This window comes from Bufo gargarizans, chromosome 1 (genome assembly GCF_014858855.1).
Source record: "Bufo gargarizans isolate SCDJY-AF-19 chromosome 1, ASM1485885v1, whole genome shotgun sequence".
In the NCBI taxonomy this organism is placed as follows: domain Eukaryota; kingdom Metazoa; phylum Chordata; class Amphibia; order Anura; family Bufonidae; genus Bufo; species Bufo gargarizans.
This window is the reverse complement of record NC_058080.1, coordinates 381,699,277-381,724,146: the sequence shown is the minus strand read 5'-3', so window position 1 is coordinate 381,724,146 and position 24,870 is coordinate 381,699,277. Positions and strand designations below refer to the sequence as shown.

The following is a 24,870-nucleotide window of genomic DNA, read 5'->3' as shown; positions in this document are numbered from 1 at the left end:
GGTTTAGTTGTATTCCTTTTTATTGTTGGTGCTACTTTAAGTCCAAGATTTGGGGCTCTAGTGTAAGTGATCTGCGGTTTATCTGGTAATAGTTGACTGATGACTTTGTCTCTCAGAATATGGTGCCAATGTTTATGGATGCTCATCTCTAGTTTCTTGTAATGGGCATTGTATGGTAAGATAATTCGTGGAGTTTCTTCTTTTGTAGTCTTGTTTATTGTGGTTTGGTCAAAGAATGTTGTTCTGTCCATTGACCTTACTCTGTCTAATGATCTATCTATTATTGTCTTTGGATAATTCTTAACTAGGAATTGTGTCTTTAGACTTTCTGCCTCTATTTCAAACTGGCTCTCTAGTGTACAATTTCTCTTTAATCGTCTAAACTGGCTTGTCGGAATATTCAATAGCCAGCTAGGAAGGTGGCAGCTTGAATGTAGGATAAAGTTGTTCTTCATCACTGGCTTTTGATATGTGCTACAGTGGAGTTTGTTATCTGTTGTCTGAATCAATAGGTCAAGAAATTCTACTTGTGTCTTGCTTATGTTCGTGGTAAGTGTGATATTCCTATCATTTGTGTTAATGTCCTCTAAAAATTCATTTAGTTTGTCCCTAGTGTCGCTCCAGATGAAGATGATGTCATCTATGTATCTTCGCCATAGTACCAGGCTCGTCCCCAGCAGTGGCGTGATAAAATCCTGTTCCCACTGTGCCATGAAGATGTTAGCATAGCTGGGGGCGAACCTGGTACCCATGGCGGTGCCGCGCTTTTGTAGGTAGAATACTGAGTCAAACATAAAATAGTTATGGGTAAGGATGAAAAGTACACTCTCTATCAGAAAATTAATCTGATCTATGTGTAAAGTTTGATGGTGATTCAATTGTTCTCTCAGGGCGGTAGTACCATGGTTGTGGTCAATGATAGTGTAGAGTGAGTTTACATCCATTGTACATAAGAGCCAGTGTTTTTGATATTCTACCTGTTCCAGTGTTCTCACTATGTCTGTTGTATCCTTGATGTAGGATGGGATTAGTTTGACCGTGGGCTGTAGTAGTCTGTCTATGTACTGGGAAAGGTTGGAGGTGAGAGATCCGATTCCTGAGATTATCGGTCTACCAGGTGGATGGGTTGGATTTTTGTGGATCTTTGGTAGACAATAAAAGATGGGGATTCTGTTCTGTGCAGGGCCGATCCTAGGGTCACAGGCGCCTGGGTGCAGAAATATTTCTGGCGCCCCCACGTGGGCGTGGTTATCTTACTAACTCCTCCCCTTTACAATGACGCACTGTTATGGGGGATCTGTGTATGACGCACTGTTAGGGGGCATCTGTGGATGACGCACTGTTATGGGGGATCTGTGGATGACACACTGTTATGGGCATCAGTGGATTACACACGGTTATGGGGGCATCTGTGGATGACACTGTTATGGAACTTATGGGGACATCTGTGGGTGACACACTGTTATGGGGCATCTGTGGATGACACTGTTATAGGTGGCCGGGGGGATCTGTGGATGACACACATATATGGCAGGCAGCGCAAGCATCTTGTGCTATATAAATGTGTCATCATCCACATATCACTTCTCCTCCCCCCCCCCCCCATAACAGTGTCCCACCCTATTGTAAGACGTCCGTTCCTTTATGTAAGTGAGCTATTGAGCTTGTAAATAAACTTGTGCAAAGTATATGAGTAGTTAGTAACTACTCATATAGTTTGCAGTTTGCACAAGTTTATTTACAAGCTCAATAGCTCACTTAGGGCTCTTTCACACCTGCGTTATAGTCTTCCGGCATAGAGTTCCGTCGTCGGGGCTCTATGCCGGAAGAATACTGATCAGGATTTTCCTAATGCATTCTGAATGGACAGTCCGTCCTTCAGGATGCATCAGCATGGCTTCCGTTCCGGAACGGAACGTTTTTTGGCCGCAGCAAATAGCGCAGCAAGGCCGGATCCGGAATGAATGCCCATTGAAAGGCATTGATCCGGATCCGGCCTTAAGCTAAACGTCGTTTCGGCGCATTGCCGGATGCGACGTTTAGCTTTTTCTCAATGGTTACCATGGCTGCCGGGACGCTAAAGTCCTGGCAGCCATGGTAAAGTGTAGTGGGGAGCGGGGAGCAGCATACTTACCGTCCGTGCGGCTCCCGGGGCGCTCCAGAGTGACGTCAGGGCGCCCCAAGCGCATGGATCACGTGATCGCATGTACACGTCATCCGTGCGCCTGGGGCGCTCTGACGTCATTCTGGAGCGCCCCGGGAGCCGCACGGATGGTAAGTATGCCGCTCCCCCGCTCCCCACTACTACTATGGCAACCAGGACTTTAATAGCGTCCTGGGTGCCATAGTAACACTGAAAGCATTTTGAAGACGGATCCGTCTTCAAATGCTTTCAGTACACTTGCGTTTTTCCGGATCCGGCGTGTAATTCCGGCAAGTGGAGTACACGCCAGATCCGGACAACGCAAGTGTGAAAGAGGCCTTACATAAGTTACTATCTTATCTAATATAATCTATCACTAATCATCACTATTCAGTATTCACTAACTTACTGCCTGGGACAGTCAGGAGTCAGGACTCAGTCAGGAGGACTCCAAATGTATTCTCATCACAACTTAGTACAAGCCAGTTGGCACTACTAGGGCGCAGGGGCGGGCACTGGCAGGCAGAAGCTGGTGGCGTGACTGGCGTGGCACTGGCAGCAGTGCTCCAGTCCCGCTCTTCAATATTCAAAATTGGCGGCCGGCGGCAGCGTAACTGTAACGTGACGTGACGTCACTCACTACGTTACGTCGCAGTGAGCGACGTTACGCTGCCGGCCGCCGGAAGATGGGAGGCAGTCAGGCAGAGCACGGAGGCGGAGCACAGGAGGCGGAGCACGGAGGCGGAGCACAGGAGGCAGAGCACAGGAGGCAGAGCACAGGAGGCGGACTACAGGAGGCGGTCTCAGTCTCACACGTGAGTCACGTCAGTATATGTGTCGTGTGTCTGTGTCTGTTCTTTGTGTCACAGTGGGCTGGCAGGAGGCGGAGCGGAGCAGTCACAGACAGTGACAGGGGTGTGATGTGAATTGATTAGGCCATACCCGGCCGGCCGGCGGCACACCCCCGGCCCCACTCGAACCCTGAGGCTGAGGCGGCCCGGCCCACCGGGCGGTCCGGAGGTGGTTAAAAAAAAAAAAAAGTCCCGGCGGCTCGCTCGGCGCCTTTCAGGTGACAGCGCTGGGGTGCGGGGCACCCACTGCACCCCGTGTAGGATCGGCCCTGGTTCTGTGCGTTAGTTATGAATGTAGCTTCTTGTTCATTCAGGATGCCCTTTTCTCTACCTGCTTGTGTCAATGTTACTAGTTCCTTATGGAATTGTTCTGTCGGGTCTTTTCTGAGGGTAGTGTATGTTTCAAGATCTGTTAGTTGTCTCTTGCATTCTATGGTGTAGTTTTCTGTATTTTGTAAGACAATTGCCCCCCCTTTGTCTGCTGGTCGTATAATAAGATTCTGAGTCGATTGTAGTTGTCTTATCGCGTGCATCTCTCTCTTAGTCATATTGAAATGTGTTTTATTTAAGTTCATTTTCCTAATGTCCGACTCTATAATTCTATATCTGCCTCTTCATACCGTATGTTATTTATGTATATTATAATAATATTCTGGATATCTATCCAGAAATATTCTGGGAATATCAGATGGGGAATGTAGAAAAAGAGATTAGGAAGATAGTAACGTATATTATGTCTGTCTTTCAGTTTGCCAATTACTTTGGTAAATTTGTATGTGTACTAAGACGCATAATTCAATTGGAATGCAGGACAGCACAGACATGCTATTGCAATAGCAGTATCTTAATTAGGTCATATGTAAATACCATGAGGAAAGCCTCATAGTTGTATAATATATCAGGCCTATATAATAATCCCAGAGGGTTGTAACCATGTCTTTTCAGAGAGAGTACATACATGTAATTAAAAAATAACCATAAGAAAAGATCCTTATGGATATATGTAAAAACAAGGCAAAGCCTAGTGTCATGGTCTTACCTCCTTGCTGTTCTCCTTCGTTTGACATGTGCTGGCGGCCATCTTGGTTTCTGGGTTTCTTGTAGCCTCTCACCCTGCGGCTCCTCCTTCCCACTGGGAGGAGCTGGATGCCTAGCTCATATATATAGGAGGTCTGTGGCTTCAGTTCCTTGCTTGGTCCTCCTGTGCTCACATGCTTCTAAGACTGCTGCTGCTTCTGGTTCCTGATCCTGGCTTCGTCTGACTACCCTGCTGGTTCCTGATCCTGGCTTCGTCTGACTACCCTGCTGGTTCCTGACCCTGGCTTCGTCTGACTACCCTGCTGGTTCCTGATCCAGGCTTCATCTGACTACCCTTCTGGTTCCTGATCTCTGGTTTCGCAAGACCCTGCTTCGGTTTAGCCATCCGTTTGGACTTTTGCCCTACAGCTTTATTTTCAATAAAGCCTTCTTATTTCCACTCTTCTCTTGTTGTACGTCTGGTTCATGGTTCCATGACACCTAGGTACTGCTGCATGTAAATATTAATATAAATAAATGAATTCCTTTTTAAGGTTGAGGCCGTATGGGACTCTTGTATTGAGTCTCCAAATCCAAAACGCTTCTCTAAGGAGGATTTTTTATTTGATATTACCACCTAGATGAGATAACATGACCCGTTCAAAAGCAAAGGTATTAAGTGTATCTATATTCCGATTGTGTATGTCTATAAAATGATGTGCCGCATTAGAGACTCCTGTGGCTATCGGGTTTTGAATATAATTGAGATGTTCACGTAAACGATCTTTGAATTTCCTACTGGTACAGCCCACATACATTAGATCACATGAGGTGCAAATAATGATATAAATGACTCCAGTTGTATTACAATTTATGAAACTCTTGACAGGAAAAGTTTCAGTATGTATTGAGTTGTAAAATTGTTTGGTGTTTTTAGCAACTGTACATGTTTTGCATCTCGTGTGTCCACATTTGGAGAAACCAGTATATTTTAACCATGTAGTAGGATTTTTAGAACGTATTGGAGTGTACATAGAGGGGGAAAGTGTTTTACCTAGAGTGTCAGGTCTTTTGGATACTATCCGACAGCCGTGTCTTAGGGTATCCCTCAAGATGTCATCTTCATACAGGATGGGGAGACATCTCTGGATGATATTTTTGATGTCCGCAAATTGTTTACTATATGTGAGTACTATTGTTGGCACAATGTTATTATTCTCTCGGGTGGTATCAGATTTAACATAGATTTGATTATTATATCCATCCATTCGCTCATTAGCAGTGGGACCTATTAAAGTAAACTTTGTATCGAGGTGTAAGAGTTTAGCTCTAGATTTATTTTTAGCAATTTTAAAACCCCTTTGTAGCATCCATTGTGGATAGCCTCGTATTTGTAGGCGTCTCCACACTTTGATGCATTCCCTATTGAATGTTTCATCCGTACTGCAATTTCTCCTAGCTCTTGTGAATTCACCGACAGGGATGCTTTTGATAGTATGAAATGGATGGTGGGAATTTGCTTTGAGGATAGTGTTGCCAGATATCTCCTTACGGTAGGTCTCTGTCAACACCACCTGGTCTGGAGTCCCAGTTAATGTCAAATCCAGGAAATGGATAGTTGTAGCATGCTGTGTATAGGTAAATCTCAAATTATATGTGTTCTGATTCAAATAATGAACGAAGTCCGGTATGGCAGATACATCGCCTCTCCAAATTAGGAGCAGATCGTCGATGTATCTGCCATACCAGACAACATACCCAGAAAAGGGATTGTCAACCGAAAAAACATACTTCTCCTACCAAAAAGCCATAGCTATATTGGCCAAAGATGGGGAAAATTTAGCCCCCATAGAAACACCTGAGGTCTGGATATAAAAGACCTCGTCAAATACAAAATAGTTGTGTGTTAGAAGGTACAATGTAACCTCTAACACATAGTCAATAAATATGTCAGAGTAGCCACTATATTTGTGCAAATTGTACTCCAGGGCCAAGAGAGCATAGGAATGGGGAATGGAAGGATACAGCGCCACTACATCCAATGTGATCCAGGTATATTCCTTGGACCATGTACAATTGTGCATATATTTAAGCACATTGGTTGTATCTCTAATATAACCTGGGCAGCCTGGACAGCCTTTGCATGCTGGGAGGTGTAGTTTTGCAACTGCTGGAGGCACACTGGTTGGGAAACACTGTTATATGCCCATTTCCTCCCCCCTCCACCTTTATATTACATTTTATATTCTCTTTTTACTGAATTTCTCCTAAGCTATTTACTAGGGTCGGTTCCTCTACCTTTGGAAACTCCTGGCAGGCAAACTCTGTGTGAGGAGGGTGTCTGGACTCTGGAGAGGCTTTTCCCGTGGCTGGCTTGCTCCTGTGCTCCGATTCGGAGATCAGATGTCTGTGGGCAAAGTCATGGGCAACATGAATAAAAAAAACACTTGAGGTTCCAAGGAGAGTTAGGAGACATTACACTGGGGGCAGCCACAAGGAGACGTTATACTGTGTGGGGGCAGCCACAAGGAGACATTATACTGTATGGGGGCAGCCACAAGGAGACGTTATACTGTATGGGGCAGCCACAAGGAGACGTTATACTGTATGGGGGCAGCCTCAACGAGACGTTATACTGTATGGGGGCAGCCGCAAGGAGACGTCATACTGTGTGGGGGCAGCCACAAGGAGACGTTATACTGTATGGGGGCAGCCACAAGGAGACGTTATACTGTGTGGGGGCAGCCGCAAGGAGACGTTATACTGTATGGGGGCAGCAGCAAGGAGACGTAATACTGTGTGGGGGCAGCCACAAAGAGACATTATACTGTATGGGGGCAGCCACAAGGAGACCTTATACTGTGTGGGGGCAGCCACAAGGAGACGTTATACTGTATGGGGGCAGCCGCAAGAAGACGTCATACTGTGTGGGGGCAGCCACAAAGAGACATTATACTGTATGGGGGCAGCCACAAGGAGACGTTATACTGTGTGGGGGCAGCCACAAGGAGACGTCATACTGTATGGGGGCAGCCGCAAGGAGACGTCATACTGTATGGGGGCAGCCACAAGGAGACGTTATACCATATGGGGGCCAGCCACAAGGAGATGTTACACTGTATGGGGGCAGCCACAAGGAGACCTTATACTGTGTGGGGGCAGCCACAAGGAGACTGTATGGGGGCCAAAAGGAGACATTATACTGTATGGGGGCCACAAGGAGACATACTGTAAGGAGTCAGGACAACAATTTTTGAAGCCCCTCCCTCCTCAGTATAATAGTCTTGTGGCCATCATACAGTAATGTATATTTTTTCTTGCCCTAATGACTGCTTTTAGAGATCAATGTGCAGCTTGCAGGCAGGAAGGGAAGGACCAGGGCCATAGAAGACAGACACAACAATCTTATAACTAAGCTTTATACACTTACTAGGGTCGGTTCCTATAACTTTTAAAACTACTGTCAGCCGGAGGGTGTCTGGACTCTGGAGAGGCTTTTCCTGCGGCTGGCTTGCTCTTGTGCTCCGATTCGGAGATCAGATGTCTGTGGGGGGGAGGAGCCGGGGACGGTGGCGGCCGCTGCGGAAAGTGTGAATCAGAGCAGCCGCAGGAAAAGTCTCTTTCCAGACAACCTCCAGGCGTAACTAGAGTTCTATGGGCCCCGGGGCAAACTTTGAATTGGGCCCCCCCCCACCGGGCCCGACCCCCCCCAGTCATACACAGGGGACTGGCATGGCAGCAAATCCTTCATAGAGGCCCAGCCACAGGGCAAAATCATGAGATATATACAGAGCGGGCAAAAAATTTAATATATACACAGGAGACAAATGTAATATATACAGAGGGGCAAAATGTATATATATACACCCTCTGCGACTGTGATCTTTACGCCCCTGTCTTTTTATAAAACCATTTTGCCCCCTCTGTATATATTATATTTGTCCCCTGTGTATATATTACATTTTTTGCCCGCTCTGTATATATATATAATTTTTTCACTTTGCCCCTATATATGTCATGATTTTGTCCCCCAGGCTGGCCCCCTATGAAGGATTTGCTGCCATGCCAGTCCCCTGTGTATTACCACTGTGCCACGCTCCCAGGTGCCCCTCTGTGAGTTAGGAAGCCAGCGGTGTGTGCACATTTACACACCTTCTCTGAGGAGACTGCTCCACTCCCGTCATCCGGCGTGCGCTGCGGGCCTGAGTGATCCGACGAGACACCAAGAAAGCAGCGCCGGATTGCTGGAGGCGGGGCCGGGGGTGGGGCGCGATGTAATTAACTGGGAGAGCACTTGCGTGCGGGGCTGTGGAGACCGCGATCATTAGGACTTGCAAGGGGGGGCCCTCTTAGAAGCGGCACACAGGTATCGGCAGTGGTATCGGGGACATTTGCACGAGTACAAGTACTCGTACAAATGTCCGGTATCGGTCCCGATACTGGTATCGGTATCGGGACATCCCTAGTTGGAGGGAAAAAAGATTCATAAAAAATAAACAAAGAGATAACAAGTAGTGTTGAGCAAAATTGTCTTTTAAGTTCGGCGTACAAGGTTCGGGTCATCTAAGAATTCTGTCATGGATTTTGCTAAATTATGGTCCAAGGTAGTGGAATCCATAACGGAATTCTTAGATAACCCGAATCTTGTACGCAAAACTTAAAACACAAATTCGCTCATCCCTGATGACAAGTTTTCCTAAAAATGATGAGTTCTAGGAGGCTAGAGGGGGTTATATACCAACTTTCAGGGCAATTGGAGCCACTTCCTTTTGCTTTAAAAATTTGGTGAACCAGACCCGAAATGAATCTTGACTGGTTTGCTCATCTCTACTCCACAGTATCCTCTGAAATGCGAAAAACGGATTGAACTATAAATGTTGAGAGTGGGTGTGTCCGGTAGAACCACACCATCAAAATGATTTTCTCACAGATGGGCCATATCTGTATCTTCTGAAGTAAGAGAATTTGCACTGCTGACCTTTAGTTCCTCTTTGGTTAAAGAAGACGAGTTCAGGCTGTATTACACCTGATGATTTTCCGACAGATGGTCGCTAACGAGCATTCGTATGAATGGTCGTTAGCGATCATCTTGCTGTATAATACTGCCGCCGATTGCCCAACAAACGACCCAACAATCGCTTGCTCAATCGGCCTACGTAATACAGGCTTTAGTTTTCAGAAACTTTATACGCATACCAACATTCAGGCCCTTATTGCCCGAGATATAGACCCTGCTCTGCTATCAATTACTGGAACATACTATTCTAATGACATTGCTGACCAGACACCTAAAAATGTTCAAAGTAGAAGACGTAGTAGGTCCACTACTATTTATGTTGGTTAAAGGCAGAGCAGGAAGGTGAGGGGTAATCCTCACAGAAGGCGAAATCTTTACTTTCATCTAAATTAGCTCTGCTAAAAGCTGTCCTGATTATAGGATAATCCTTTAACTACATTACAAACATTAGAACAGCCTGTTGGCTCATTTGAGTGTGAATGGCAGATTTGGCCTAAAAATCACATGAATACCCTAAGCTTGGAAACAGTCATCTTTTTAGTCCAGCGTTCATTTACAAAGTTAAAATGAGATAAAGGGCATGCTAAGGTCCCTTCACACAGACGACACAGCAGCATTCCTTCCTGACAATTGCCTGCTCGTCAGCGGAGGGGACCCCTGTATTTACATGTAATCCACAGTATGGGGAGGAGCGAGCGCTAATGCCATTGCTTGCCCCAATACTGACTAGCTGATTGCCAGCAGCAGATACACACAGCACGATTTGTTGTGGGCAAACAATAATTTTTGTGACTGCACAAGTCAAGTGATCTGTTACCTGGTGAATGAGCATTGTGCTTGTTAATCAGGTAATTGGTGACACATTTACACAGCCAGATAATTGTTAACGAGCATTCCTATTAATGCTTGTTAGGAATTAGCTGCGGAATTCTCAGCCTGTAAAGGACCCTTAAAGGGTTTCTAACTTTCTACCACCACATTTTGACCTAATTAGCTGTCAGACACTAGCGATCTGCTAGTGTCTGCTCTACCTAACCATGATATAGTCTGTATTCGGCAACCGGGGACCGCTCACTGCGCCGGAGATGCGCAGGTGCAGTGGAGATGCGCAGGCAGCGGTCTGACAGTCACTGCACCTGCGCCGAATACAGACGCGCACGGCGCAGGCGCGAGAATTCGGCCGCAATGGAAGCTGTCAATCTAGAGCTGGGCGGGCTGGAGGGACGAGCTGAGCGGCAGACATGGTGAGTAGACGGAGCCTCTAGGTGCTGAAAAGACGCCCCCATAGCACCTAGAGGCTCATTTGCATAGCAATAAAAGTTAGTTTTTTAGGGTAATCGCTGCAGAGAAAGGGATTACAATAGCATAAATTGGGTAAGGCAGACACTATCAGATCGCTAGTGTCTGACAGCTAATTAGGTCAAAATGTGGTGGTAGAAACCCTTTAAGTGCTCTGCAGAACTAAAGAGGCCAGCACAATCTAAGAAAAAATATGAGGGATTCAGCCCGCACAACCCCTCGCAGTGCAGATTTCTATGGCGAAATACAGATACAAACGCAAAAACACAAAATGCAATCGCACACTGCAACTAGCACTCTGACCTGCCTTTATGCTGGATATTGAATTGAAGGCATTGGTGTACATTTTGGCCAAAGCGTAATAAGCCACTCACCACGTCAAGGTCGCCTTCATGAGTGGTCCCTAACACTAGTTCGTACCTTTTATGGGCCATGACAGCCACACAAAGTCCAGGGAGCGCAGGTACAGCATGCACGCCAAGCACATTCTGCTTTTAACCCCGTCCGGTGCCATCACAGCTTTCATCGGATCCAGGGATGCAAGTACCAACATGCATGCTGAGCCCACTATATACTTCTCCTTGAGCCAAATGGCTACTGGTAGGCGCTATATAAGCAGACTCAGTTTTAGGGTCCATTCACACATCCGTTTTTTCTTTCCTGATCTGTTCCGTTTTTTGCGGAACAGATCAGGACCAGATCAGGACCCATTCATTTTCAATGGGTCCTGGAAAAAATCGAACAGCACAATGTGTGCTGTCCGTTTCCGTTGTTCCGTTCCGCATGTCCGTTTAAATATAAAACATGTCCTATTATGTTCCTGAAAAATCGGATCCTGGTACAATGCAAAGTCAATGGTTCCGCAAAAAACGGACCGAAATTCGGATTATAGAAAAATACTGACGTGTGAATGTAGCCTTATACTGACTTTAAAACCAGCCTCCAGGGCATACTAACTGGTCAGGTGTGCATGACTGCATGGAGATCGCCACGCCTCCAATATATACTACAAAGAAATAATATGGGGCATTCAGCCCGCACAACCCCTAGCAGGTGCAGATTGCTATGGCGAAATACAGATACAAACGTAAAAACACAAATGCAATCGCACACTGCAACCAGCACTCTGCCCTGCCTCTATGCTGGATGTTGAATGAGGCATTGGTGTACATTATGGCCAAAGCGTAATAAGCCACTCACCACGTCAAGGTCGCCTTCATGAGTGGTCCCTAACACTAGTTCCTACCTGTTATGGGCCATGACAGCCCCATAAAGTCCAGGGAGCGCAGGTACAGCATGCACGCCAAGCACACTCTGCTTTTAACCCCGTCCGGTGCCATTACAGCTTTCATCGGATCCAGGGATGCAAGTACCAACATGCATAGCAATAAAAGTTAGTTTTTTAGGGTAACCGCTGCAGAGAAAGGGATTACAATAGCATAAATTGGGTAAGGCAGACACTATCAGATCGCTAGTGTCTGACAGCTAATTAGGTCAAAATGTGGTGGTAGAAACCCTTTAAGTGCTTTGCAGAACTAAAGAGGCCAGCACAATCTAAGAAACCTTTTTGCTCATAGACTTCCTCACAGAAGTCCCAGAGGCACACCTGAGATGCACAGGGACAATCCCAAAATAACTTTAAAGGTATACTGTTTGGGAAAAGGAGCTTCAACAAAGCCAAATACATATAAGAAACCTTATTTAGGTAAGCCCCGATTTATCATCCCTTCCTATCGTTACATTATGGGAAAAGATACTCACAGACCGTTAGGTCATAAATGTGATTAAAAAAAACTGCCTTAAATTGACACTTCAGGTGTCTTTCCATACAAAACAGTGTCTAGATACAGTATTAGTCTACTTTCACACTCGCGTTCTGGCTTCCCGTTTGTGGGATCCGTTCAGGGCTCTCACAAGCGGTCCAATACGGATTAGTTTTGCCCTAATACATTCTGAATAGAAAAGGATCCTGCTCAGAATGCATCAGTTTGGTTCCGTTCCGTCTCCATTCTGCTCTGGAGGCGGACACCAAAACGCTGCTTGCAGCGTCTGATGAAACTGAGCCAAACGGATCTGTCCTGGCACACAATGTAAGTCAATGGGGACGGGTCTGTTTTCACTGACACAATCTGGCACAATAGAAAGTGGATCTGTCCTCCATTAACTTTCGATGGTGTTCAAGACGGATCCGTCTTGGCTATGTTAAAGATAATACAAATGGATCCATTCTGAACGGATGCATACTGTTGTATTATCTGAACGGATGCGTCAAAATTTGTGAGTGAACGTAGCCTTAGGCTAGGTCTACACGACGACAGTTGTCGCGCGACATTTTGTTGCACCAATGTCGCGCGACAATTTTTATAATGGCAGTCTATGGTGTCGCACTGCAACATGCGACATGCTGCGACTGCGACGCGACAGTCGCAGAAAATCCATTCAAGATGGATTTTTCTGCGACTGTCGCGTCGCAGTCGCAACATGTCGCATGTTGCAGTGCGACACCATAGACTGCCATTATAAAAATTGTCGCGCGACATTGGTGCAACAAAATGTCGCGCGACAACTGTTGCGCCCTATCTGTCGCGCGACTTTTTGTCGCGCAACAAATGTCGTCGTGTAGACCTAGCCTTAGACACTGCTCTCGCTCAAAGAAAGATATCCAAAATAGACAGAACAGAAAAGGGCTGGATACGTCACATTTTCAAGATTCCCAAAATTTTAAATTTAAAAGCTCCCAAAAAATTCCAAGGCCAAAGAAATTCTGCATGGAGAGCAAAACAAATTAAAAAAAATGTTATCCAAAAAGATATGTATTTAATTAATATAGATATAAAAGATGCCTTTCACGCTATATAGGAAGCTCAAAAGCACAGGCATCTACTACAATTTAAATGGAAAAGAAACATTTACCATTGGAATGTCATGGTGTCTGGCCTCTCCAATGGCCCTTTTAGGTCTCATCAACTCAGCCGTTGCTAGTTTGCAGTCCACAAATCCTACATTCCGCATTTTCCTTGGTCCCTATTATAGAAATGCCTATACTTCTCTGCAAAATGGACAAGAATATGTCATATTCTACAACTTGTGGAACAGCTGCAGAGATGACCATGTGCTGTACACATTTTTGCAGCCTCATAGAAATGAATGGGTCGCCCTGTGATCCGCAAAAAATGTGGATCAAAGGCAGACCCAAAATACGGTTGTGTGCATGAGTCCCTACTTGACTAAGGAAAGTTCTACTCACTTGAGAACAAAGGAATAACATGCATGGTTTTGTTTCCACAATCTCCTAGTTTTTCATAAGGACTTCAAAATACTATTAATCCAGAAAGAGAAAATCCTGAAACAGTTTTTGAAAGCAGAATTTTGCATAAACATAGAAAAGTCCATATCAGCCCCATACAAATGGTCTAACTTCTCTAGGGTTCATTCTGGATATGAAGGTTTCCAAGAGAGAAATGGTTCAAACTACTGACATCAGTTGAATACACACTATGCAAAGAAACAGTGTCTTTGAAAACAATAGCCAGCCAAAAAGGGATGTTAAGGCCTCATGCACATTTATTTCTGTGTCCGTTTCGGTTTTTTTGCAGACTGTATGCAGAACCATTCACTTCAATGGGTCCGCAAAAAAAACTGAAGTTACTCTGTGTGTATTCCGTTTCCGTATGTACGTATTTCCATTCCGCAAAAAAAAAAAATAGAACATGTCCTATTATTGTCCGCATTACGGACAAGGATAGTACAGTTCTATGAAGGGCCAGCTGTTCCATTCCACAAAATACGGAATGCACACTGATGTCATCCATATTTATCCAAATCCGTGTTTTGCGGACCGCAAAATACAAACAGTTGTGTGCATGAGCCCTAAGGGTGTATTAGACACCCCGATGCTGCAGACGTTTGTCGGGAGAGACGTAAAATGACATTTACTAAATTATTGCAGTGTCCCACTACGTGGCTGTGGGCACCGCAAACTTGTTTTTATTGTGTCTTAATGTCTTGTATTATCCCTGTATGCTGTATTTCATCTCATGTCATATTCTCCCATGTCACAATGTGATTCCGCATGTAAGATCCTTTACACAGGCCTAGTTAGGGTGCACTACACTTGTTTATCCACATTATGGGGCAGTGTCACAGTGTATATATAGCTTAGCTCAGGCCCAAGTTAGGCAGTTCAAGTCAGGTTCAGACCAGTTTAGTCAGAGAGCAGCCATGAAGTAGCTGCTTGCTGGAGGGAGGCCTCCTGCCTCTCTGCTCTCTCCCTGTTGGCTCCACAGCCCAGGGTTAAAAGCTGCCAGATTCCACCCAGAGGTGAGAGAGCCACTTCTACAGCACACTCTTCCGGGGTGACCAGTGTCCAGCTACTAAAGCAAGTATTCAAGGGGATTTTTATATTGTCTTAAAGTCAAAGGATAGCAGATGGCCATACTTAAGGGCTTCCCAGGCACCTTTGCAAGCAGATGTAGGACACAGCTTCCGGGATCCACACCTTCCAGTGTAAACCCTGAGGACAGATATGCCATCTGCCAGAAAAGCACTGGAAAATAGAGGTTCAAGGACTCAGCAAACCACCTTCAAGTCAGGTTAGGATCAGGTGAGAGTTTTTACCAGCCAAAGAGTTTTATTTCTTCAAAGCCTAGTCTGAAGCAGTAGCTTTCTTACAGATATATTTAGGACTAAGAGCCTGCTTCTTCTGAGAACTTACATTTCCCTACCCATGTATGCATGAGACTGTATTTTACACTGGAATGTTTTATAAATTGGATGGAATTGTTACTAGGAGCAACGTTCAGTAAAAGTTATAATTTGGAGTGCACCATCCTTGTCTCAGTCTTCAGTTCCTCAATTAACACTACAGTAAATGGTTGTGCCACCACAAAAGGTACTGGCGTTACAACTATAAGGGACCTTGCCATAGGCACATTAATACAGACCATCAAGGGCACCTCGAACCACCATCTGGCCAGTGTCCCTTACACCAGAGTGTGCCCCAGAGAGTCCTTGTGCCGTTCTCCTCTTCACTTATGCGAGCCTGCCCAGGGACGACGTAACCGTGAGTAACCAGAACTGTATTTACCTCGGCCCATCTATTGCTCACACCGTGACCTCACGTATAATTCCCCTGCCGGTCTGGCATACTGCATTATGCCAACATAATAAAGTAGACATATGGTGAATAGTGTTGGGCAAGCATGCTCGGCCGAACACCATTTTGAGTTGAGCATTGCATGTGCTGCTACGCAGCCAATAAACGTGCGGTGAAGTACTGGCACTCACTGTAATACCGTAGCCATGTTGGTTACTGGCATTACAGTGATTGGCTGGCCGTAACACATCATCTGGTGCTACCGTATTTTTCGCCCTATAAGACGCACTCCCCCCCCCCCAAAAGTGGGGGGGGGGGGGGTAGCAGTGCGTCTTATGGGGCAAATGCTGCATTTTGCCGAACTGTCAATGATACACCGCGCCGCGATTCCACGAGGCGGGTGTATCAGCTGAGAGGGAGGAGGGGCTGGGGGCCGGCATATGGTTTTATAATAACAGCGGGGCCCGTGCAGTGACTGTATTCTACTGCACGGGCCGCGCTCACTGTATATACCGTAATCTTATCTATAATTGTAGGCATTGTTAATGTATACAAATTCAGGGTAATCAGCGCCTGTATTACTTACCACAAGTGCTCGGTAGCAGAGAGGAGGGAGGAGGCAGGCCGGGAGGAGGGGGCGCTGGCAGCACGAGTCACTACATCATGCGCCCACTCCACCTGCTTCATTCATAAAGTGGGCGGCGCAAGCGCGTGACGCAGTGACTCATGCTGCCAGCGCCCGTCCTCCTGGCCTGCCTCCTCCCTCCTCTCTGCTACCGAGCGCTTATTGTAAGTAATACAGGCACTGATTACCCTGAATTTGTATATATTAACAATGCCTACAATTATAGATAAGATTACGGTATATACAGTGAGCTGGGCCCGTGCAGTAAAATACAGTCACTGCACGGGCCACGCTGTCATTATAAAACTAGATGCGAGCCCCACCCCCTGTATTGGGGGTCATTCACACTACAGGGACACTGTTATGGGGGGGATCTGTGGATGACACATATATGTGTCATCCACAGATGCCCTCATAACAGTGTCATCCACAGATCCCCATAACAGTGCCATCCAGAGACCCCAATAAGAGCCATCCAGAGATCCCCATAACAGTGTCACCCACAGATCCCCCATAACAGTGTCACCCACAGGTCCCCCATAACAGTGTCACCCACAGATCCCCCATAATAGTGTCATCCACAGACCACCATTAGTTCAAAAACCACCAAAAGCACACCTTTTTGTTAAAATTTTATTTATTTTTTTCCTCCTCAAAAACTTAGGTGCGTCTTATGGGCAGGTGCATCTTATAGGGTGAAAAATACGGTATATTGCATCCGATGACATGTGGTTCGGCTCAATCTTAGTCAGGGAGAGCTGCAGCAGAAGGGACAGATAGTGTAGGGACAGTAATTGGTTTTTTTTAGGCAGGGTTTACTGTTGAAAGGTGTTAGAGACCCAAAAGTCCTTTTAAGGACTATTGTTTATCTAACTGCAATATATAATTAGCGCAACCTGCTCTAAATTGCGTGCAATTCTTTGGCCACTGCTGACAGTGACACAACCTCTGCTACACCTGTTGTGTTACATTTGTGCATCCTAAATATCTTGTGACATTCAGCACAATTGTTTGGACGCTGTTGACAGCCACATTACCTGCGCTACATCTCCTGTATAACGTTTGCGCATCCTAAATATCTGTGACATAAAGTGTCATTTTTTCTTAGCCGCTGGTTACAGTGACATTACCTGTGCTACATCTCCTGTATAACGTTTGCGCATCCTAAATATCTGTGACATTCAGTGTAATTTTTCTTAGCCGCTGGTGACAGTGACATTACCTTCGCTACATCTCCTGTTTAACGTTTGCACATCCTAAATATCTGTGACATTCAGTGTAATTTTTTATTAGCCGCTGGAGACAGCGACATTACCTGCGCTACATCTCCTGTATAACGTTTGCACATCCTAAATATCTGTGACATTCAGTGTAATTTATTTGCGCATACACTTACAAAACCTGCGCTACTGTACGTGTGACATACTTGCAAGCATATATACCATTTAATAAGCTCAAGGCGAGCAGTAAGGGACAGGGATGTGGCCCTGCTGCTGATGGTGCACTCAGAGGCCGTGGCCCTGGGTGCGGTGTCTGCTGCCAGAGCACAAGAAACACACTTATCCACGATACCTAGCTTCATGTCCCAGTTTGCAGGGCGGCACAGGACACTACTCTCGAAGTCACACCAGTGCGACCAGGTGGTCGGTTGGATTGCAGCAGATAATGCTGGCCAATCTCCTGTCCAAGAAGCAGGCCCGGATGTCTCCCGCCCTGCACCTGGACCTTGGCAAGCACCATCAGCTAGCACATCCACTTCTGTGTCCCAGCGCAGCGTACAGATGTCCATACCCCAGGCTGAATGAAAGCGCAAATACCCAGCCACCTACCCACAGGCCATAGCACTAAATGCGCACCTTTACACTGAGGCCTTCCGCAGCTTGATGGCGGCGGCCGTCCCTCGTTACTTAATCCCCAGCCACCACCATTTTTGCCGCCCCGGCCTTATACCAGCATGTGTCCCGTAACATCACCCGTGCCATGACCAACGCAGTTATTGGGAAGGTCTACTTAACGACTGACACATGGACAAGTGCTTTTGGCCAGGGACACTACATTTTCCTGACAGCACACTGGGTGAACATTGTGGAGGCAGGGAGCGAGTCATACCCTGGGATGGCACAGGTGCTACTGACGCCAAGGATTGTGGGCCCTACTTCCATTAGGATTTCCGCATTAGTGGCTACAACCCCCTCTTCTCCTCCTCCACCTCCTCCCCCACTTCCACCTCTGAATTCTCATCTTGCAGCACCAGTCAGCCATCAGTCGGTAGCTGAAAGCAGTGTAGCACTGCAGTGGGGAAGCATCAACAGGCCGTGCTGAAGCTGATCTGCTTAGATGACAAACAGCACACAGCCGCAGAGCTGTGGCAGGGGATAAGAGACCAGACTGAGCTGTGGCTTTTGCCACTCAACCTAGAACCAGGCATGGTTGTGTCTGATAATGGCCTTAACTTGGTGGCAGTTTTGGAGCTTGGCAAGCTAACACACATCCCATGCCTAGCCCATGTGTTCAACTTAGTGGTTCAGCGGTTTCTCAAAAATCTACCCCAATTTGCCTGAACTACTGGTGAAGGTGCACCATGTGTGTGCCCATTTCCGAAGTCATCTACAGCTGCCGCCAGTCTGGCAACGCTGCAGCAGCACTTGCAATTGCCAGCTCACCGACTCTTGCGTGACATGAGTACGCGCTGGAACTCCACGTTCCACATGTTGGCCAGGCTTTGTGCGCAGCAAAGGGCAGTAGTGGAATACCAGTGGCAACATGGTCGTCGCCTTTTCAGTCAGCTTCCGCTCTTCACAAGCGACGAGTGGGCATGGATGTCTGACCACTGTGAGGTTTTGCGCAACTTTGAGAAGTCAACACAGATGGTGAGCGGCGATGCCGCTATTATCAGTGTAACCATCCCACTTCTGTGTCTACTGAAAGGCTTGCTGCTAACAATGAAGGCGGATGCTTTGCATGTGGAAGAGGTGGAAAAGGGGGAAGACATTACACAGGTTGATAGCCAGACCACTCTCCGTTCGTCTTCTCAGCGCAAATTGGATGATGAGGAGGAGGAGCAGTAGACGGTTGCCTCCACTACAGAGGGTAGTACCCACAGCAGGTTTATTCCATCTGTTCAGCGTGGATGAGCCGAAGAGGAGGAAGAGGATGAGGAGATTAAGAGTCATTGTCCTGATGAGGACAGCTAAGTCTTGTCTGTTGGGACTCTGGCACTCATGGCTGACTTTCCCGTAACCCTTGCATTATACGCATTTTGATCAACACCGATTACTGGTTGTTCACCCTTCTCGACTCCCGCTACTAAGAGATCTTCTCATCTCTCATTCCTGTGGTAGAGAGGACTAGCATAATGGTGCAATACCAGAAGGTCCTTGTGGAAAAAGTGCTCCAAAAATTTCCAGCTGACAACGCTGGCGGCAGAGTACGTAGTTCCTTGGGCAACCGAGGAGGTGAGAAGAGGGGAACACACAGCAGCTCCAACAGAGGCAGGGCAACACTCTCCAAGGCCTGGGACAGTTTCATGACACCCCGCCAGCACCCTCACCCTGATGTGCAACATGCCGGGGCACATGAGTTAGTGAGTGTAGTGATGGTAAGCCGGTGGGCGTAGTAGATCATTTACTTACACTTAAGTTGTCTCCTGGGTCGGCAGTGCAGTGGATGGGAAGACAGCACTAAATACTCCAGGGCGCTCTCAGTTGCAGGGAACACCAGCCAGACGGAAGTTGAGGTTTCCTTGATGGTAATGGGTATGCTTAGGGTGCTTTGGTGGCTGGGCACCAGTGTTGAATTTGTTACGCCAGCACCGTAAGGTGCAATTAAGAGATGGAGCAGAAGAATGAGAAGTGAGGCAGTAGTTAAACCAAACAGGAACATTACTTTTCAGATGTAGTAAGGCATCCAATATCATCACTTTGTCTTGCATACAGATGGCAAAAAGGGTAAAGCTGCAAATCCAAATTAGCAGGCTCCTTGAGGTGAAGTGTAGAGGTTAGCTCCAGCTCATTTTAGTAGAGGTGATGTTCTTACTTGTACTTGGTTCCTGATCTTGCTTTTGTCACGCAGTCTTTAAGTAGTAGTTTAGATCCTCTGTAAATAAAAATAAAAGTATTCTGACAGATGGCCTTTCTGTCCTTAATTACGGTGGGCAGCCTGTAGCTTAGAAACTCTCTACCTAATGAAAATGAGACTAAAACCTGATAAATGGCAGTTATCTTCCTTTGCCAATAGTCTATAGTTCAATGATCCAGCAACCCAAGGGCGATCTCCCTCATGACAGGCAAACTCTTTGCTTCATTATTTTAAAAGTTTGCGGTCCTCAAAGGGATAATCCACTTTATACCCCGGAAGGGTAATCTACAGTGTAACATCAGATAGTCCTAATCTTGGACTCAATGGTTGAGGTAAATTGGTTCTCCTGGGCTAGGCCCAGGAGGACAGAGACAAGACTGTCTCCTCTCCTTCCTCCCAACTCCTAAAACAACCTAACTTCCTGTGGCTGCACTATATAAATTATGTGATAAAGACCTCTAGTGGTAGAACTATGTAATGCATGTTACCAGCCTGTAATATGGATTCAGCAGAATAGACAAAGGAATAGTGCAAAATTGCATCATACTATATATAACAATTTGGAGTGGACCATACACACATACACTCACCTAAAGAATTATTAGGAACACCTTACTAATACGGTGTTGGACCCCCTTTTGCCTTCAGAACTGCCTTAATTCTACGTGGCATTGATTCAACAAGGTGCTGATGGCATTCTTTAGAAATGTTGGCTCATATTGATAGGATAGCATCTTGCAGTTGATGGAGATTTGAGGGATGCACATCCAGGGCACGAAGCTCCCGTTCCACCACATCCCAAAGATGCTCTATTGGGTTGAGATCTGGTGACTGTGGGGGCCATTTTAGTACAGTGAACTCATTGTCATGTTCAAAAAACCAATTTGAAATGATTCGAGCTTTGTGACATGGTGCATTATCCTGCTGGAAGTAGCCATCAGAGGATGGGTACATGGTGGTCATGAAGGGATGGACATGGTCAGAAATAATGCTCAGGTAGCCCGTGGCATTTAAACGATGGCCAATTGGCACTAAGGGGCCTAAAGTGTGCCCAGAAAACATCCCCCACACCATTACACCACCACCACCAGCCTGCACAGTAGTAACAAGGCATGATGGATACATGTTCTCATTCTGTTTACGCCAAATTCGGACTCTACCATTTGAATGTCTCAACAGAAATCGAGACTCATCAGACCAGGCAACATTTTTCCAGTCTTCAACAGTCCAATTTTGGTGCGCTTGTGCAAATTGTAGCCTCTTTTTCCTATTTGTAGTGGAGATGAGTGGTACCCGGTGGGGTCTTCTGCTGTTGTAGCCCACCTTTCTTTCCCATTCTGACATTCAGTTTGGAGTTCAGGAGATTGTCTTGACCAGGACCACGACCCTACATGCATTGAAGCAACTGCCATGTGATCGGTTGACTAGATAATCACATTAATGAGAAATAGGACAGGTGTTCCTAATAATTCTTTAGGTGAGTGTATGTGGGACACTACAGATGCGTGGCCTAGTGTCACAAAGAGGGAAACGTTTTGGAAGATGGTGAAGGAGTAAGTAGCAGATCGTGTCAGCGTCCTCAGCAGGGCCGTCTTTAACGTAGGGGAAAAAGGGGCAGCTTCCCCAGGCCCACTTGCACCTGGGGGGCCCAAGGCAGCTGCCTTTTGAGCCCAGCTGACCACTGCCCACAAATTTTATGACATTGTTTAATAGCATTCTTTAATACAGAATGCTAAGTAAAATGTCCATTGAGGGTTAAAAAATAATAAAATAGTTATTCACCTCATCCGCTTGATCTCGCAGCCGTTATCGTCTTCTTTCATCTTCTTGCAAGACCTGCAAAAAGGACCTTCGATGACGTCAGCACAGGTGCCAAATCTGGCCACCAGCACCATACATTATTAGATTCCTGGTCACATCCTGGATGTATGGTGCTGGTGGCCAGATTTGGCACATAAAACAATAGCGCTTGCATTTGAATGAGTGATCCTGGGACACCACTTTAAAGGGAAAGTGATACATTGTGTGTTGATAGAGTGTTGATTTACACTGACAATGTAAATAAACAATATTGGCACACATCTCCCACAGCGGACAACTATATATTAATGTGTGAGAGATAACAGTGAAATGGTTGCTGTGTCCTTATAATTTGTGGACAAACACTTGTGCCTGTTTTTGTAAATCTAATGGAGAGCCACACGTTTTTAATAAGTAGTATTTAATAAAATGGTATTTTAAGCATTCTATTTATTCAGGCAGTTAATCAATGGTATAGAATTTCGTATTACGCAAATCTAGTCATCAAATATAAGTTAATCCTTATTATTTTTTAACCCTCAATGGACATTTTGCTTAGCATTCTGTATTAAATAATGCTATTATTTTCCATTATAACCATGTTATAATGGAAAATTATAAAATCTACAGAACACAGAACCCAAACCCGAACTTCAGTGAAGAAGTCCGGGTTCGGGTCTGGGTACCAACATTCAGTTTTTTATCACACGTGTGCAAAATGCTTTGCACTAGCGTGGAAAAAACTGAACAACGCAATGCAATCGCAGACAAAACTGACTGAAATTGCGTGCTCGTGTGTGTTGTGGTGGAGGGTGTGATTACATGCTAGGGTGTGGGAAAGCGGGATCCAGGGGGCCAAGTACATTTTTGCCCAGGGTCCAATCAATATTAAAGATGGCCCTGGTCCTCATTGATCCCTCTGCGCCTTACAACTATTGGGTGTCCAAGCTGGACATGTTGCACGAACTGGCGCTTTATGCCTTGGAGGTGCTGGCTTGCCCCGCCGCCAGCGTTTTGTCAGAGCGAGTATTTAGTGCTGCTGGGGGCATAATAACTGATAAGTGCATCCGCCTGTCAACTGAAAATGCTGACCGGTTGACTCTTATAAAAACGAACAAGGCCTGGATTGCCCCTGACTTCTCTACTCCACCAGGTGAAAGCGGCTGAACATAAAGGCACTCTAAATGTGGCTTTTATGGTGTATTGAATACACTGTATTCCCATGCACCCCTTCCACCACAAAAAAGGGTATATGGTTCAATCTTCCTTTTCTCATTCTCCTCCTCCATCATATCAACATGCTTATTAGGCTGCCCTCGCTCCTAATGTTTTAGAGGGTCAGCTCAGCAACAAACCCTCACCCCTAATCTTTTAGAGGGTCACCAGCAGGCCCTCGCCCATAATGTTTTAGATGGTCAGCTCAGCAGCAGGCCCTCGCCCATAATGTTTTAGATGGTCAGCTCAGCAGCAGGCCCTCACCTCTAATGTTTTAGAGGGTCAGCTCAGCAGCAGGCCCTCACCTCTAATATTTTAGATGGTCCGCTCAGCAGCAGGCCCTCATCCCTAATGTTTTAGAGGGTCACCAGCAGGCCCTCACCACTAATGTTTTAGATGGTCAGCTCAGCAACAGACCCTCACCCCTAATGTTTTAGATGGTCAGCTCAGCAACAGACCCTCACCCCTAATGTTTTAGAGGGTCACCAGCAGGCCCTCACCCCTAATGTTTTAGAGGGTCAGCTCAGCAGCAGGCCCTCACATCTAATATTTTAGATGGTCCGCTCAGCAGCAGGCCCTCATCCCTAATGTTTTAGAGGGTCACCAGCAGGCCCTCACCACTAATGTTTTAGATGGTCAGATCAGCAGCAGGCCCTCGCCCCTAATGTTTTAGAGGGTCACCAGCAGGCCCTCACCACTGTTTTAGATGGTCAGATCAGCAGCAGACCCTCACCCCTAATCAGTGGCGTACCGTCAATATAGGCAGACCATGCACTGTATATGGGGCCCGTGAGGTTAGGGGGCCCGGCCAGGCTGCATGGCTCTGCCACCTTTCCGACCTGAATACACGCTGCATTAGTAACAGTAGAGACATAAATACCGGCAATGGCTGATTATAATAGGGCGTTTGGGTCGGCAGCCCATTGCCACCCTAAATGCCCCAGTGATTTATATATTTACATTTTCATTTGGGGATGCGCAGCACGCTGGGCTGGAAGTAGGGAGGAAAAGGAGAGTGAGCAGCCGCTTCCTCCAATCGGGGAAGCAACTCACTGCCTGATGTGCCCGCCCCTCTGTGATGTCTTTGGTGGAAGTTTGCTCCCACAGCTGGCAGCACGGTAAAGTACCAGCCCTGTATTTCCTTTTCTCAGCAGTAATGTCCCACATGCTTACCCTCCTCTGGGTCCTCCTGCCCTTCTCTATGCTTGTTTACCCCCAGCACTGCCAGTCACTTCCTTCACACTATTCCTAGGCTCGGTGTGAGGTCAGAAGGAAGCAGCAGCAGAAGTGCTCTGCATGATGGAGCAGAGCTGAGGTTAGAGGAGCTGATAGGAAGACGGCTGCAGGGTGACTGGATTTACAGCTGTCAGGGTCAGACAGGAGCCTCAGCTCTGCTCACTGTAGTGTATATGTATTCTTTCACATGGGACCTGAGGCATGTGCTAGATGCTCCAGATAGACTACCTCTGAGGTAAAAGGATGGGACTTGACTAAAATTGCTCAGCTCTGCTCCGTTAATAACAAAAGGAGAAGTTGGGCTGTGAGACAGCGATCTAACGCTGTGGACCTGCAGAAGATCTGTCCCAGGGGTCACATTGACCAGTGTAGACAGTCCTGCTGCAGTAATTAACCCTATAGGCTCTCCTCTGCTTTTCACCTCTCTAAAAATAAATTAAACTTAAAGGGAATCTGTCACTAGCAATTTACCCCATTTTTTTCATGAATCCATGT

At 46.3% G+C, this 24,870-nt stretch overlaps 1 protein-coding gene across 2 annotated transcripts in view; it reads left to right on the top strand.

The window, feature by feature from the left end:
- The first annotated feature begins 525 nt into the window (after positions 1-525).
- Positions 526-24,870, top strand: part of B3GNT3 (UDP-GlcNAc:betaGal beta-1,3-N-acetylglucosaminyltransferase 3) — a 213,237-nt gene continuing 188,892 nt past the window's right edge. Inside the window, exon 1 of one of the 2 annotated variants that reach the window (XM_044270164.1) lies at positions 526-549. In XM_044270164.1, coding sequence (XP_044126099.1) covers positions 541-549 — 9 coding nt within the window. In that variant the 5' untranslated portion in view covers positions 526-540. Of the gene's footprint in view, positions 550-24,234; positions 24,258-24,870 lie in introns of those variants that run through there. The other variant, XM_044270208.1, reaches the window with a different exon arrangement.